At 42.5% G+C, this 16,033-nt stretch overlaps 1 protein-coding gene across 1 annotated transcript; it reads left to right on the top strand.

Annotated features, from left to right (window-relative positions):
- Positions 1 to 4,720: 4,720 nt before the first annotated feature.
- On the top strand, positions 4,721 to 6,085 carry LOC112541144 (uncharacterized). Its single transcript, XM_088137523.1, has 2 exons — positions 4,721 to 5,417; positions 5,523 to 6,085. Exons 1-2 carry the CDS (start codon positions 4,721 to 4,723, stop codon positions 6,083 to 6,085), a joined length of 1,260 nt encoding a protein of 419 aa, XP_087993649.1.
- Positions 6,086 to 16,033: the final 9,948 nt, after the last annotated feature.

Genomic DNA, 16,033 nt, shown 5'->3' on the forward strand with positions numbered 1-16,033 from the left:
TCACCATCCTTATTTTGTGTCTCTACTGCAAGCTCACTCTTGTCTTCATCTGCTGTTTCGGTTGTCAGTGACACCATCAATGTGCAATTGTGCAATGTACCGTGATTCTTTATACCTTCCTGATGGAGGAGTATTTGATAATGTTCTCCATCAGTTGCCTACTTTTGTATCGGGAGATCATAAAGCTTATTTGAGGATCAAGTGAATTGGCCTTGGCCTTTGTTCTTTGTAACAGGAATGGGCAAGATTTCAGCAGCCAAGTGTGGCAATTTATTTTGCTTCGTAACAAAGGATCAGACTCGAGCCAGAAAAGAAACAAGAAATATATGTTTAAAAGAAAAGGAACCAAAAGTAGTTACGTGTACAAAACAAAGTAAAACAACACAAAAAGGCAATCAATCAATCAATCAATCAATCAATCAGCACAAATTTCAGCAGTTAGTCACAATAGATTGGGGAATAACTCAGCACATCCAAAGACAGTCTACAATTCTTAGTTTTGCCAAATGGCACCCGTGTAAGGATATTTCATTTTCATCACAAAAAGAGTCCTCCTGGATCCAGAAAAGGATCTTGCTCATGAGTTCAGAAAGCAGGCCATTGAATGCTAATTTTATTTTCCATGTTAACTCACTTAGGGATTGAGTTTGCACACTCAATGCGGTTACTGAATTAGACTATGTTATTGGTTTGTCACGGGCATTGCGTAGTGAAGCATAAACTAACCAAATGGACTAGATTTAAACAAAGCACTAAGATGCACATACATGCGCACACAAACCAACTAGCCAAGGTTAAAGCTAACCACACTTATCAAGTCATGGGAAGGTACATACTGGGTCTAGCCCTGACCTGGTTAAGTGTGTTGGGCAAACCAAGCCAGGCAGTTCACACATTCATTTTGTAATCATTGCGGGATGCCTACCCAAAGAGAAAGCCATGGTGGTCTTCAGCATCAAAAAGAGCAGATGTTCATCACCCCTGAGAGATGAGTTTGAGAGAGAGAGACCAGGTGTGTGGTGAGAAAGGAAACTTTTAACTCCTCTACCAACACACATTTTTATTCTAACCATAGCCAGCACAAACATGGGCTTTCTCATTGAGCTTAGTTATGTCCACGCCAAGCTCACAAACTACATCTGCTTGAGATATTAGCTCTCAGCCTATTGCTGAGCCACTCTGTGGTTGTGGGTCTCCATCATCTCAAGCATATTATTCCTATCGGCCTCCTGAAACACTTAGTTCTCCTCCCATCAAAAGCTTGTGGAGCTGCATTATATAAAACCAAAACCCAGATATGGCATCTAGGCTTTACTAATACAACCCATCAGGGCTTCTCCAAGATTTCAAGCAAAGGGGTCAACCCCTTGGCACAGCTTCCAAGGTCCTCTGAAAACAAAGATGCTAGATCCTGCATTTGGGCCCTTCTCTTTGCTTATGGGGCACACGTTTGTTGTCTTTTAATCTCTGGAACTACCTGCCAAGTGAAGCAAGATCCCGCCTCTGGCATCTGGTGCATCTTAAGCCATGAGACAAGTCATCCCATAATCAGAGGTTGACTGATAGGCATGCAGGTGTGCAATTCTTAAATTTTAAAAATATTTTATAATACCTTGGCTAAGAAGAAAGGTGGGGAATAAACCAAAGCCATGGTTAAAAACAAAAATTTAGATTTACAGGCCCACACCCACATACCTATACACATATTTATGAGAAAGACCAAATCGGTTGATTTCTGTTCTGTGCCTCTTTTCCACATCGCTCCCCAAGAGTTTTTTCCAGCCTGTATGTGCACTCAGTTTCAATTTAAATACATGGCTGTATGTATCAAATAAGTATACACACACACACACACATTTATACTTTTTCTTGCAATCAATGATTATTGATCGGTCAGGTATAAATCTTGCCTTTCCTCCAGCAATTCACGGCTGTGTATGGAGCTTCATCATCCGGAAATTTTTCTTTCTGCTAACCACCTCTTTCACCTTTGCTGTTAAGTGTACCTGGAGAGTATGAATTTCCCTGCCTTTTGCATTGTTTGGACCGCCAAGATCCATTGGAGGACCTACACAACTGACATTTCAACTGACATTTCTCAGGAATACTAGAACATTTAAGCTCATACATTTGTCCCCACCCAGCTAATCCTATTTTCCTCCCCCTTTTCCACTTCCAATTCTCAGCCAAGTTGTCTCTCCTGCACATACAACTTGCCTGCCGTTCTTCCATGATCTTGATTCCACACTATATTCCAAATATTCTAAATTCTCATCAACATCCAAGAAAATCTGCTAGAAAAGCCAAGAATTAACAACATAAAAAAAAAAAATGAAAGCCTATCTTTTCCATCACATCTTCCTAATTTATTGACTTTAGTGCTTGATTTTTGTCTGAATCTGAACGGTATCAATATTGCTTTGTTTCTGTATTTTCTTCACTGTATTTTGGTGTTTTCGTGACGGCCTCGATGGTCAAACAGCTAGATACGTAGGGTATAAATCCAAAAATAAATATTGTCCTCACTGTATTTTTTAACCCAAGGACTTCCCACTCAATTGAAGAAGAATAAACAAGGTTTTTACTTCCAATATCAAACAGAGTTAGTATAGATATTGCTCTTCTCAGCCATGGAGAGTTAATTTCTTGGAGCAAATATTTGCCTAAATGAAGAGCTAGCAGTTTCACAAAACAAACAACAAAAGCAAGGTGCAGAAAGGAATACAGATCTAGAGTTTTAAATATTAAACCCTGAATCCATTTGTCTGGATGGGACAAAAATGTCAAATCCATTTGCATTCCCTTCTCTGACCCTTTGACTATTTATTTATTTAATCTCAAGATCATTCTGACCCCTATTTGGGGAAAATTGTGAATTTGGGTAAGTTCTTATTGTAAAAACAAATGATATGTTCACCAACTCCTAGGAAAGCTTAGGGGCAGAGAAATTCATTTCATCTAAAGTCTGTACGCAAAGCTGAATAAAAATATGCAATCTTAACTTCTAAAAAAATTAATTTTCCAAACGATTCCTTTTGGACTACACGCAATTAGAATGTATACACAGCATTTTGGCATATCTTTCTGTTCCAACTGTTGCAACACAGTTTTCAGCAGTCTAGATGCATTAAAATGAATATTTTGAGAAATCTATTTAAAAATATCTACTTAAATGTAGATTCTCATGAGCTCCCTCCTAAATAGCAGCTTAATGTAGAAATAAGAAGGAATGAATAGATGAGGAAGCTCTTGAAAAACCCATCTGGCTAATAATAATAATAATAATAATAATAATAATAATAATAATAATAATAATAATAATAATAATAATAAATGATTTATCCATTCCTACTTGAAGCCCCTTTCAAAAAAACAACAAAAAAAGGGAACCTGGCATTCATCAGAAGCCCCCTCAATGGGTGAGGCCCCTCTACTATCCAGCATTTCCGGAACTAACCTATTAGGTGGAGTAGGTCATTAAAATGTTTGTGTTTCCTAAACTAAGTAGTGATAGAAAAGAGAGATATTGATCTCATATGACTTGCTAAGCATCTAAGCTTTCAGGAGGCCAGTTGTTAGACATGCTAACTAAGTCACTCACCGTGCCTGGCGGTGTCTCATTTCCCGTAGGAGAGGCTAGGAGATGATATATAAAGGTCCTTGGTCTCTCAGATCATAAAACGCTCCTTTGGGATTACTTCATCCTACTGTCTTTGCTGGAGAAGGTAAGGCCAACCTCCAAGATATCCAATTCTTTCCTTCCTTGGTGCTCTGCAGTCTTTGCACGGATGACTGGAGGATCACCTATGGTAGATGCTAATTCCTGAAATAGTTGATTTGGAAAACTGGATGATATCTCGATGTAGCACTCTCTGAATAGTCAAGGAAGAGAGGAATTTCTTCTAGATTGGAGAGGGAAACTGGATTTCTTCAAGCACTGTCAGACTCCAACTTCCATTAGGCCAACCAAGGTAGCCAATGGCCACAGACAATGAGAGCTGGAGTTCCAAAACTTCTGGAGTTTAATTCATCATCCCAATTTGAGAGAAAATCCAAGGAAGGTTTTGTTGACATTTCTTCCATCTATTCTCTTATCTTGATAACTCACAAGGGCTGGGTTTGGGATGTAGCCAGACTATTGGGTGTACCTCATGATTTCAGGAGCATAGGAGAAGCATTGTCTGATTGTATGTAAGCAAAGAGAAATGTTCTCTCAATTCTCTGATATCTAAACGGTTGCGATAGTTATGGAAACAACTTTGCTACGCCCTCAAATTTATACGTAGAGATTCTTTAAATGAGGAAGTGATTAAATTGTTTGTCTTCCAAGTTGTTCCCACCAAAATCTCATGTCTGCATGAAGACTCAGATGGCCCAGCTTTGGCAGTAGAGTAGTGTCCATGTGATGTGCCTTCAGAGACATGATCTGGAGATGTTTATCCCAGATGAAGGCTCCATGCTGCCATGCTGTAACTAGCAATATAACTTAGATGATGGACAGTATGAACCCAATCTCAAGAATGGAATGGAATGGAAGTCTAGCTCAATTTACTTCTGGGGAAGATTTGCATGATACAATTTTCTTCTGTGAAAAAGTGCTGGCATTTATTCATAACAACTGAGCCCCCAAGAAACAGAGACCGTATGACAACCTAAGTTGCCTGTTGTTTTCATTTAGGCAGACATTCATCAAGACCAATACCACCCGCTTCTAGAAAAGATGAGCAAACAAATCCAATCTAGTGTTTGTTGTGGTGGTGGTGGATCCAGTGCTGGCTGCTGTGTAAGAAGCAGAAGTGGAGGCTCCTCGTGTTGCTGTGCATGTTGCTGCTGCTGCAGAGGTGGATCAGGACATGTGATTGCGGTATCTGGAAGCCAAGGATCATCCTGTTGTGGCGGCATCCAACAGATCTCAAGTTCCAGCTGCTGTGGTGGAAGTTCTACTGGAGTTGTCGTAGTACCAGGCGGCCAGTCTTCTGGATGCTGCATTGGAGGAGGACATGGGGGTGGGATTTGCCAGCAAAAGATTCCCCTGATTGGAGTGGGTGGTGGAGGAATTTGCTGTGGAGGAGGCAGTGGTGGAGGATCAGGGGGTCAGACCGTTATTGTACCCGGAGGTGGTAGTGGATGTTGTGGAGGTTCAGGAGGAGTGAAGGTCATTGGAGGTGGCAGTGGGTCTGGCTGGTGCTGTGGTGGTGGATCAGGGGGTCAGACCGTTATTGTACCCGGAAGTGGTAGTGGATGTTGTGGAGGTTCAGGAGGAGTGAAGGTCATTGGAGGTGGCAGTGGGTCTGGCTGGTGCTGTGGTGGTGGATCAGGGGGTCAGACCGTTATTGTACCCGGAAGTGGTAGTGGATGTTGTGGAGGTTCAGGAGGAGTGAAGGTCATTGGAGATGGAAGTGACAGTGGGTCTGGTGGTGGTGTGTCAGGGGGCGTGAAGGTTATAGGTGGAGGATCCTCTGGAGGTGGAATCGGTGGAGGCTCAGGGGGTGTTAAAGTCATTGGTGGAGGGTCTGGTGGAGGATGTGGAACTGGAGGAGGCTCAGGGGGTGTTAAAGTCATTGGTGGAGGGTCTGGTGGAGGATGTGGAACTGGAGGAGGCTCAGGGGGTGTTAAAGTCATTGGTGGAGGGTCTGGTGGAGGATGTGGAACTGGAGGAGGCTCAGGGGGTGTTAAAGTCATTGGTGGAGGGTCTGGTGGAGGATGTGGAACTGGAGGAGGCTCAGGAGGTATTAAAGTCATTGGTGGAGGGTCTGGTGGAGGATGTGGAACTGGAGGAGGATCAGGTGGGAAAACCATTGTTACTGGAGGAAGCAGTGGAGGGTCGGTTTGTTGCAGCGATGGGGGAAGCTCAAGTACAGTTGCAGTTATAGGGGCTGGTGGAAGTGGAGGTGGAAACTCAGGTGGAAAAACCATCGTTGTATCAGGAGGAAGTGGTGGATCTGACTGTTGTGGCGGAGGGGGATCTGTTGTCATTGCTGGTGGTTCTTCTGGTGTCTCCTCCCAGACAAAATGTCCTATTGTTGTTCCACCCTGCATCGGGCAAACAAAACAGGTTTGCTCACTGCCCCCAAGCATAAAATAAAAGATATTCTTTTGATAGGAAGGAAACTTTGCGAGCTCACCTCTTGTTCCTACAATGTCTTGCTCAGCCAATGCATTTGCTATGTGCTATATTTCATGTTCTTCATCAGCATTTCATTTCTGCCTATCTGTGTCAGAGCATTTTAAAACTTGAGGGTTTGAGCGGCCCTGTGGTGGATGGGAGTTAATTGCAACACTCACTGAATACCTTGCTTGCATCTCCATTTTTAAGCATCGGAGAAAATAAAGCTTCTCATAGAATGAGCATGTTGTTGGTGTCTTCTTATCTCATGCCATCAATGCTGACAACCATCTGATATGTCTACCTTTTTCCGACACATTTGCAAACATTTGTTCTGGCTGCTCTGATTCCAAGGCTCTGCCTTCAAATGTGTATCACTGAGTAATGCATCTTTCAGCAACGTATGCCATGAATTTCCAACGTAAATTATAAGAACTGGATCTCCCCTTTTTCATTATTCCCAGTTTTAAGTGAGATTCTACACTACCTTGAGGATCTTAAAAAGGAATTGCCAGAAACGTGTATCTTCAGCAAAGAGAAAATCTACAAAAATGATTAGTTCTCAAGAAAGAGAACTAGTGTGACTCATGATGACTCCGTGTTTTTTGTAGCAACGATGCAGAGCTGGCTTCCTTTGTCTTCTTCTATCATGAGTAACAACTAGGGATTGCCCAAGGGAGTGGTAATATAATACAGAGAGTGTATTGTGTGATGATCCCCACTTTTGCCCTGCTGCAAATGTTACAGCAGCGATTCATAGGAATGCAAATTTCATTTAGCAGGAATATCTTTAAGAGTATTAGTAGTAATTTAGTAGTAACATAATAGCAACTTAGTAGTAGTAATGCTATGCCTTTCATTCTTTTCCATCCTTAGGGGGTTAGCTGATCATTTTTAATGCAAAATATGAAAAATTAAACATTCCAATGCAGCAGCTAAGACCTTCGTAGATCCACCTCAAACAAGTCCTTTCTAAAAGGGTAGATCTTGACATCTTTCTTTATGGTGCAACGAGTGGGAAGTTCCTGAGGAAGTGCTTTCCATTTCTGGAGAATGATGGAGAACAGCCTGCTTTGATATCTGGCACCTTCATCTGAATGTCCTAAAAGGAGGCAGGTGTTCAAAAGCCCTCTAAGTATGAATCACCCCATCAAAGCTGTAATGGTCTGTGGGAATGACCTTGGGAGACTGAGCCCAGAGACGCTGCCTAGGGAGCAGTCAGATAAAAGACAGCATAGTCCACAGCTGGATAGTGGGGAGGGCAAGAGGTTCAGAAGAGAACCTCCCGAATTTCTCGGGGTGTAAAGGAAATGGGAGAATTGCACTTTCAGACTTGCAAGATTCTGTTAATAAATAAAGTAGAATTAGCTCATCTGGTAGTGTTTTCTGTCTGGTCTATCTCGGAAGACTGACAAGGCAGATGACAATGCCAAGGGGCACGATGCTGTTGCTTACCAGACTGGAGCTAATGTACTGCTTTATTCAACCACTTCTCAGGTCCTTGTGGTCTTCTTCACCTACATTGTAAGAGACATCGTCGGAGACAAGATGACAGTTGTCTCAAAGTGTAGTGGTCAGTTGAGGTGGACCAATCCCACCCTGCTTGCTTCATCAGATGGATTGAGGTGCTTTCAGCATTTTGCTTGAAGAGCCAAGGATGGTGTCATCTCCAACTTTCAAAGCAAAGCCATGAGGTGGATCACACCTGCTTTGCACAGGTGTTACACGAAGAAGCTCCAGTGTTCTATCCCTTGGTAGACTCTCCCATTCTTCATTATCTTTGGTGAGAAAGATAGCTATCTCTCCAGGCTCTAGAGAACAATCCTGGGTTTCAATTGCCTTACAGAGATTCAGGACTCCACAGTCCAGGAAACCTGAAATATCACTGTTTATGATAACATCTATTTCCATTCTCAGAAACATACAAGGATGGATGGATGGGATGTGAGGAAAAGCAAAAGTTGGTGGAAAAAGCAGGCAACAAATGGGCACACATGATGGCTTCCTTGGGACTACCTGATCTGGGTTGCAAAACTCTGAACTACCACCATTAGATGTTTTCCCGCCCATATTTTTGGTGGTCACCTAATGATCATGCAGAGCTTTGCAGCCCAGCTTTCTCCCAGGGAGTTTTTTGTCCAAAGCCATCACACGATCCATGGCAATGCTTCTCTGCTGGCTAAGGAATGGTGGGAACTGAAGCTCAAGACATTTGGGGCCACTAGATTGAAGCAAGATTGGTATGAAATAATGCTAGGGCCTGGCTATTAGACAGACAGAGAGAGAGAAGCAGCTTTAATTGCCAGTGTCTCCTAAAACTTTATCCTAAAAGATGACAGCTAAAATCTTTCATAATATTATTCTACAGTGTATTCTTGGAATACCAGTTCTACCAGGGCTAAGATCTCCACCCCATCCAATCAGATATGCTGGATCCCTGTTTGGATTGACAAGGAGAAATGCTGAATTAGATAATCTAGGAGCCCTTGTTTGGGATTCTGACCCCCTTTGATGTGCCCTCAAAGCCGTGAGTGACAAATGTCATCATGCCCAAGGGTAGTAATTATATTTATGTCATCATTTAGGGTTTAACAAGGGATGTTCTACATCTGCAGCTGCTGGGTCTCCAACTGACCTGGTGCAACATGCCAATAAATGGGATGAGCTGGGGACAACTTTGTATCAAGGACAATAAACCAGATCACAAGGAATGAGGACAGGTTCTTCGTTTATAGCAGTCATAGAACCGGATGGGCCACATTGGCCAATTCTGAGGTTTCCCAACAGATGATGTCCCACTTTCTGTCACCTAGAAGGGTCCCCATTGAGATGATTTTGTTTTTTCATCATTGCAATCTTCTTGTTGGTCATTGCCTTTGAGACAACCCACAACCATCTGGTTGGCAATGCTGTGGAGAAGGTCAATTCCCAGATTACTAAGCCACACTGAGCTTTGTTTAGCAAGCTGTGCAAACCCATGGCTTAGTGAGTGCTACAATCCCAACCTATTGTGGCTAATTAGTAAAGCATAGTTAAGTGATCCACGAACAGAGCATGAACCCAGCCAGTGTGAGAGAAGACCTGTTGATTTCTCGCATTCAAGGGCCAAGAAATATACAAGGAAGTGCTTTAAAATGAGAAAAGAGAAGATCAAAGAGGCCCATCAAAGATGTCCATAACTAAATTGCCACATTGCAGATTTCAAGGCGAACTGTTACATATACATATGTAATCAATCAGGGAAGTCCAAATACTTCTTGGCAGCTAGAAGCTGCTTAATGCATCTTCCCCTTTTGCCAGTCATAACCTGAAAAAGTTTTATGGGCCAGAATTAATGTTTGCCTTCGGGGCAAAAATTCAGAAGATGAACAGTGCAAATACAGTAGCCTTAAGGATCTTAGTTGTCTTGCAGAAATACTTTTAACATTCCACTTATTGGGTGGAATGATGTCAGGGCCACAGACAAAGGGTTCATTCACACACACAACACACAATACACTCCCACACAGGTCAGCAAACTATTTTTAGTTTGCTTGATTCACACAATGTGGGATACTTGTGTATAGTCAGTTTGGCTGTGGCTTAGCACACTGTATGAACATAACCACTGTGGTTGGTAAACCATGATTTGTGATTTGCATGAGCTCAACCAGTTCTAATTTATTCAAGGTCCATGATTAAACCAACCATGGTTTCTATGGAGTCCTTGGTGCTCTCTGAGCTTGGTTGCTTTCTTATAGATACTTCATTACCTGACTAACAAGGTAACATCATCAGTGCTGGTGAGTGTGGGGTTTGCTCCCTGTTTATATACAGTAGCTTGCCCCACCAGTAGTTTTCCTCCTTGGTAGTTCCTTGATTAGCATATTGTTTTCTGCTTGTTTGCCTGGGGTTAATCCCTGCTTATCTGGATGTTAGTTGCTGAAGGGGATGTGTTCTGATCTTTTGTTGTTGTTGTTGTTTCCTTCTTAGCTTTTTGTTGTCTCTTTTGAATGGTGTGTAAATATGGTTTATTTCTATGTGTCTATTGATGGTTCCATGCTCCAAGTAAACCCATCCTTTGTGTTCTCTCTCCAGAAGACCCCATAATCTATATTCTCACAATGTGTTTAATCTGTTTGCTACATCAAACCATTTCCTGGGTTTGCACAATTCATTGAACCCCAAACGAATCAATGGGCCAGGGTTTATTGTGTGAAAACTGCTCACTTAAAGCACAACTAGAAGTCTCCACTTTATCTTATGGTTCTTCTTGGTCTCCTGCCCCCTCTAGTGATAGACGTCTGAACTGCATCCCTGTCAGCTGGGAAAACAAGGTATGGTATTGCCTTGCTGAAGAGGAAACTGGAAGGAACAGGAGTGAGAGAGACTGGACAGGTGTCCACCAAACACCTGTGCTATTTGGCCTGTCTGGGAGGAACTATTCGTAGACATTCTGACAACCAGCCCAAAGCCCACCCATCCACCAAGCTTGGAGGTTTGCTAAGACAGCCAAAAGTGAGGAGACCCAAATGGATCAGATCACTAAGCTATAAGGTGCATTGTTTGATTTTGACTTTGCATCTTGTGTGAAATGAGCCACTTGCAAAGAGTAGTTTGTTGTGAGACTTGTCTGAGCCTGAGAACAAGAATGGGTATTCAGAAAATAACACAGAACGAGAATAGGTGGACATTCCATTTGTATTTCATGAATGTTTTCCTAGCCTTTCTCTAAATCAAGATAAATTTAGAAAGAGGATAAGAAGCATCAAAGCGCACCTGCTTTAATGTATTTGCTGATAAAAAGCTGAGCTCAAGTACCCACATTTCTAGTTTCCAAGATTGTGCAACCTAACCCATTTTTCCTTGCAATAAAGCTGGCTAACCAGGTTTTGTGAGAACTTAACCTTCTTGGTTACTGCAACCAACTTAATCAATAAACCATAGTTAAGCAGGCCTGGGTACCCAGCTAATGAGTCTTCCATAGATACATCATCTTTTGTCTCTTATCCACTGAATGATCTAAAAGAGACGTTGCATGCCAGGGAGATTTTGGCTAGGCTTATATGACACAACCTTGGTGACTGAATTAAACTATATTCTGACTTCTGCTTCCCCCCCCCCAAAAAAACTGACAATTGGACTAGGGGGTCTCCAATACCCATCACCCCTGCCGATGCTGATAAGAGTTGTGGTCCTAAACTGCTTGGAGATGCCAACAGGCAATCCTTTTTATGCCAGCCAACTTAAGACATAAAACATAAACCTGGCATCAATCAAGATCACGTGTCTCCGCAATGCTACTGGAGCAACATTCCTGCCATATGACATGATTGGAAGAGACCCAGTTTTTTAGTACAATTAACTGTAATATATATAATTGTGCAAGATCCATAGTTTAAGCTTGCATGCCCACACGGTATGTGACTTACCATTACTCTAGGAAGTCAACAGCTCAGCCTACACGGTCCATATGGTGAGGCTAACAAATTCCTTTGTTCAAAGAGGGGATTAAAGGACCATAAAGAATGTCTTCTGAACCACATTTCATCTGTTTAAAGTCCAACTCCCCACCCCAAGCCTTCCTCTGGCCCAGTACACTTTTGGATGCAAAACGTTGCCATGATGTTCAACACCAGCACAAACGTCAAGCCAGCTGTGATTTAGGAGAACCAGTGGCATGCTTGTAATCAGAAAAGTTGGCCAAGAGTTGTTGAAAATGACAAGGTCCTGTTCCTGAGGATGTTTCTCAGTATAATCACTTAAGATTAGGAAGCACATGGCACCAACCTCAGGCCTCAGAGCCATTGAATGCAATGTGCTATAGATCTTGAATTTGAACTGTGGTGCTGGAGAAGACTCTTGAGAGTCCCCTGGACTGCTAGGAGGCCAAACCAGTCAATCTTAAAGGAAATCAACCCTGATTGCTCATTGGAAGGATCGATAATGAAGCTCAAGCTCAGATACTTTGGTCACCTAATGCGAAGAGAGATCTCTTTGGAGAAGACCTTGATGCTGGGAAAGATTGAAGGCAAAAGGAGAAGAGGACGGCAGAGGATGAGATGGTTAGATAGCATCACTGAAGCAATGAGCATGAAACTGAGCAAACTCAGGGAGGCAGTGAAGGACAGGAAAGCCTGGCGCAATATGGTTCATGGGGTCACGAAGAGTCGGAGACGACTTAACGACTAAACAACAACAACAAATAGATCTTGAAAAAGGAAAATGAACGTTTTTGCTTCCATGTTCCATCCCTAAACACTTTTTGGTTTGCTAGACTCAACTATGTTAGAGCGAGGTTGAGTACTTCATAGTGTCAGTTATACCATTCACATGATTTGTGTGATGCCATCACAACATGCATGAAATGTTTTATCTATCGATATCTATCAAATGTATATAGCCGCCCATCTCACAGAAAGTGACTCTGGTTTTTGAGACTATTTTTGTGAAATCATTATGGTTTGTGATGATTCCTCTGCTGCAGCTGTTTGTTTGGACACTGCCTGTCAGGGGGACATAGCTAGAGAGTGCTGTTATCACTATGATAAGTTTAGGCTGTTGTGTGAATCACATCATGGGGGTCTAAAGTGATCTAGTTAAACCTACTCTGCAAATCCCACCATCCTTTCTAAATGAACCCAAAAGGTCCTGGTGATTCTGAATCCATACCAAAGCCCATCCTTCAAAATGAAGTCCTCAATCTCATTGAACAGACTTTCTAACAAAAGTTGACATCGGCCATTCCTCAACATCCAGGAAGACTTTGCAGAGCATGTTTTTCCAAGCGCCCACATGCAAGACTATCCATGGTGGATTTCCATACGTTCAAACTTTGTAAGCCTTGTAGGTTTCACTAGACACAGCAAAACAGCTTGTATCACAGGAACTTCTCAGGCCCTTCCTTGTTCTTCTTTCTTTAGTGATTCTATTTGGTGTGCTTACATTTCATTTTCATCCTTCTGGTCTGCTCTTCAGCCAAACTTCCCCAGAATTTTGATTCTTCTTCAGTACCTTCCCTCAAAAGGAATTATTCAAGAGGCCCTCTCCGTTTCTTTCATGCCACGTATATGTATTTCAAGCCCATGTATATTCCGTCTAATTTGCAAACTATTGTAGCTGACTGGAACTAATTAGGCACTGTTTTGAGAAAATAGGATATGTGAAAATTGCCGCACTCTTGCCGCCTTTTGAGGTGTCTTTAAGGAATCCAGCCACACCATCACACAAAATCTACCTGTCATGTTGGGGACCCATTTTTCATTCTCCCCATTGGCCAACATTTCCGAGCCTTGATATATGGTATCCTTGACAAAAGACAATTACGTTGTGCAGGCCATTTGATGGATGAAGTATCCAATTGCAACACAAGACCCATTCCTTCCGCGTATTGGGTCATGAAGCAGAAGACATTTTCCAGGAATGAAGTCAGAGGAACCATATAAAAATGCCTCACTGCAAGCACCCAGACATACACTTGCGGTCTCCACCGTCACAAGCTTCCCCACTGACCTTTTGGTAAGTCAACAAAAGCTTTGAGTTCCATGGGTGGGATTGAAGAGAAAGAAGAGTGTTGTTTTGTTATTATTCCTTTATGCAAAAGGGGCTGGTTTAGGGGTTCAAAGGTGGCGTTTTGGAAAACTGAGACCAAGTATATTGAACAGAGGTTCTGACAAGCAAGTTTTATTAACTGTCTTAAGAACTGGCAACACTGGCAGTAAAGAATTAGATGTGCACGACAGGAGAAATTATTCTAGTTTGCGTTTGATATAAAGGTATAGAATTTGTGCACCTTGAACTGGTTAGTATGCACCAAAATTTGCAAGGAATTATTTATTGCCAAGATTACTCTGCTGGTTTGAAACCACATTATTGTTTGAGATGTCATATTTTCTTGCCCGGCTCTTCCTCTAGATGCCTGAAGAGATTCAGGTTTGGGAGGGAGAGTATAGAGAATTGGATAGTAAAAACTGTATTTATTCATTTATTTAAACCGTTTGCCTGTTGCCCCAAACTCAAGACTATGAGCAGTTTACGGCATGTATTAAAGTGCAATAGAAAGCAGCTAACAGCAGACATGATCCTTTCCCTGTCTTTGAAAGGTATTGATGAGTGTGTAATAACAAACTCACAAGAATTGTAGACTAGCACGTTGCAAGCTGAAACTTGTAGAAAGTTCTCATTTTCTTCCCAAAGAACCAAGGTCCTTTGTAAAAAAAATTACAGTTCCTAGGGCCTCTGGATTGGAATACTTGAGAATTAAAAAGACCAGTCATTGAATTCAGTTTACAATTCGGGTGATTTACCAAAGAATGTTGTTATTCTGTGTATTGCTGAAGTTTGGGAACGGGCTGGGCTGGGCCTTCCTAGCAGATGTATTTATTCCTTCTTGCTTTGCTGCAGAACTGTCAACAGGCATCAGGATGTGCTCCCACCATGACAGAGGATGCCATGGGGTCTCTCATGACCACGGATGCCACAGCGGGAGTTCCTGCCATGAGGATCATGGCTCTTGCCACAACCGGTCCTCTTGTCACGACGGAGGCAACCCATCTTTCAGAGTTATGACCATACCAGTGGCGCAGGATAAGAACCCCATGCCCATAGTCCAGCAGCAGTCTCCTGTCGTTTATCCCGCTCCCAAGCTCCAACAAACTCAACAGCTCAAACAGCCCACTCCATATCCTCCCCAGCAGCAGCTGCAGCAGCCCCAACAGCTGCAGAAGTAGAAGAGCAAAACACAGAGGAAATGCTGCAGCGCGATCCACCTGAAAGCTCCCCCCCCCCCCGCTCATCTTCCTGCTTAGGCAAAAAAGCAAATTCTCTTCTTAGATTGGCATTGAAATTCCACTGCTTTATATCCTCCTTGATATGTGATTTGTAAACATTAGCCTCTTCGATGTTTTGGCTTAGCCAGGACCAGCAGCAAGCATTAAAATGCGCAAATCTATTATTTCCTTTGAGTCTTTTTGTACATGGGTGTCTTGGTGGGGGAAGGAGTGTGTTGGTGGAAGGAGGAAATTGGTTCACATTCAAATGCACGTGTGCGCACACAGTCACTGGGAGTTGGGTGGCATATAAAATTATACACATACACACACTCAATCCTGACTTCATACATGCAGCCAGTATTACTAAAACCAGAGCTCAAAATTTCCTTCCTTCCTTCCTTCCTTCCTTCCTTCCTTCCTTCCTTCCTTCCTTCCTTCCTTCCTTCCTTCCTTCCTTCCTTCCTTCCTTCCTTCCTTCCTTCCTTTCCTTCCTCCCTCCCTCCCTCCCCTCCCCTCCCCTCCCTCCCCTTCTTTCTTTTCTCTTCCCGTCTCTTCTCTGCCCTTCTCTTCTCTTCTCACCCCCCTCCACTCCATTATAGTATATTCAATTGGTCAGCCAATGCAAATTTATGTCCGGTTTGTAGAATCTTCATATCCAAGATTTGTTGTGTCTGTTTGGACATCTGGGAAATACAACAAAAATAACTTTCTAGGAGTGCCATGAAATCAAAGGAGACTCTAACAACTGCAACCCCAGAGTTTCTAATACAATTGCAGCCTTCTCCAAGCTGACAGAGATGCCTGCTGCTCATTGCCTCTGTTCACATAACATATTTTACCAAGTTAGGGTCAAGATGCATTGACTCAGGGTGATAAGGTTGGTTGGTTTTAACCTGGTTTTGTTTTTTGATAGCTTCATTTGTGGTTCAAAGTATCGGGTGAAGTCAGAAAGTGGGTTAAGCCACAAACCAGGTTAGAAATGTTGTGCAAAAGCAACCAATCTGTATTAATCTATGAGAAAGGCAATCTTCCCATCAGGCCCTAGTTATAGTCTAGAAAGTAATTAAAGAGACAATTAGGCTTCTATTTGCATTTAAGAGCATTTTGTGCACCAAGGTGACCTCTAGTGGTGATGTCTGACATCACACGTAAAGCCACCTGAAGGCCGAATCTCAAA

Source organism: Python bivittatus, unplaced genomic scaffold (assembly GCF_059951505.1).
Source record: "Python bivittatus isolate LINGU-HERP-01145 unplaced genomic scaffold, Pbiv_v1 ctg000180_np1212, whole genome shotgun sequence".
NCBI lineage: Eukaryota > Metazoa > Chordata > Lepidosauria > Squamata > Pythonidae > Python > Python bivittatus.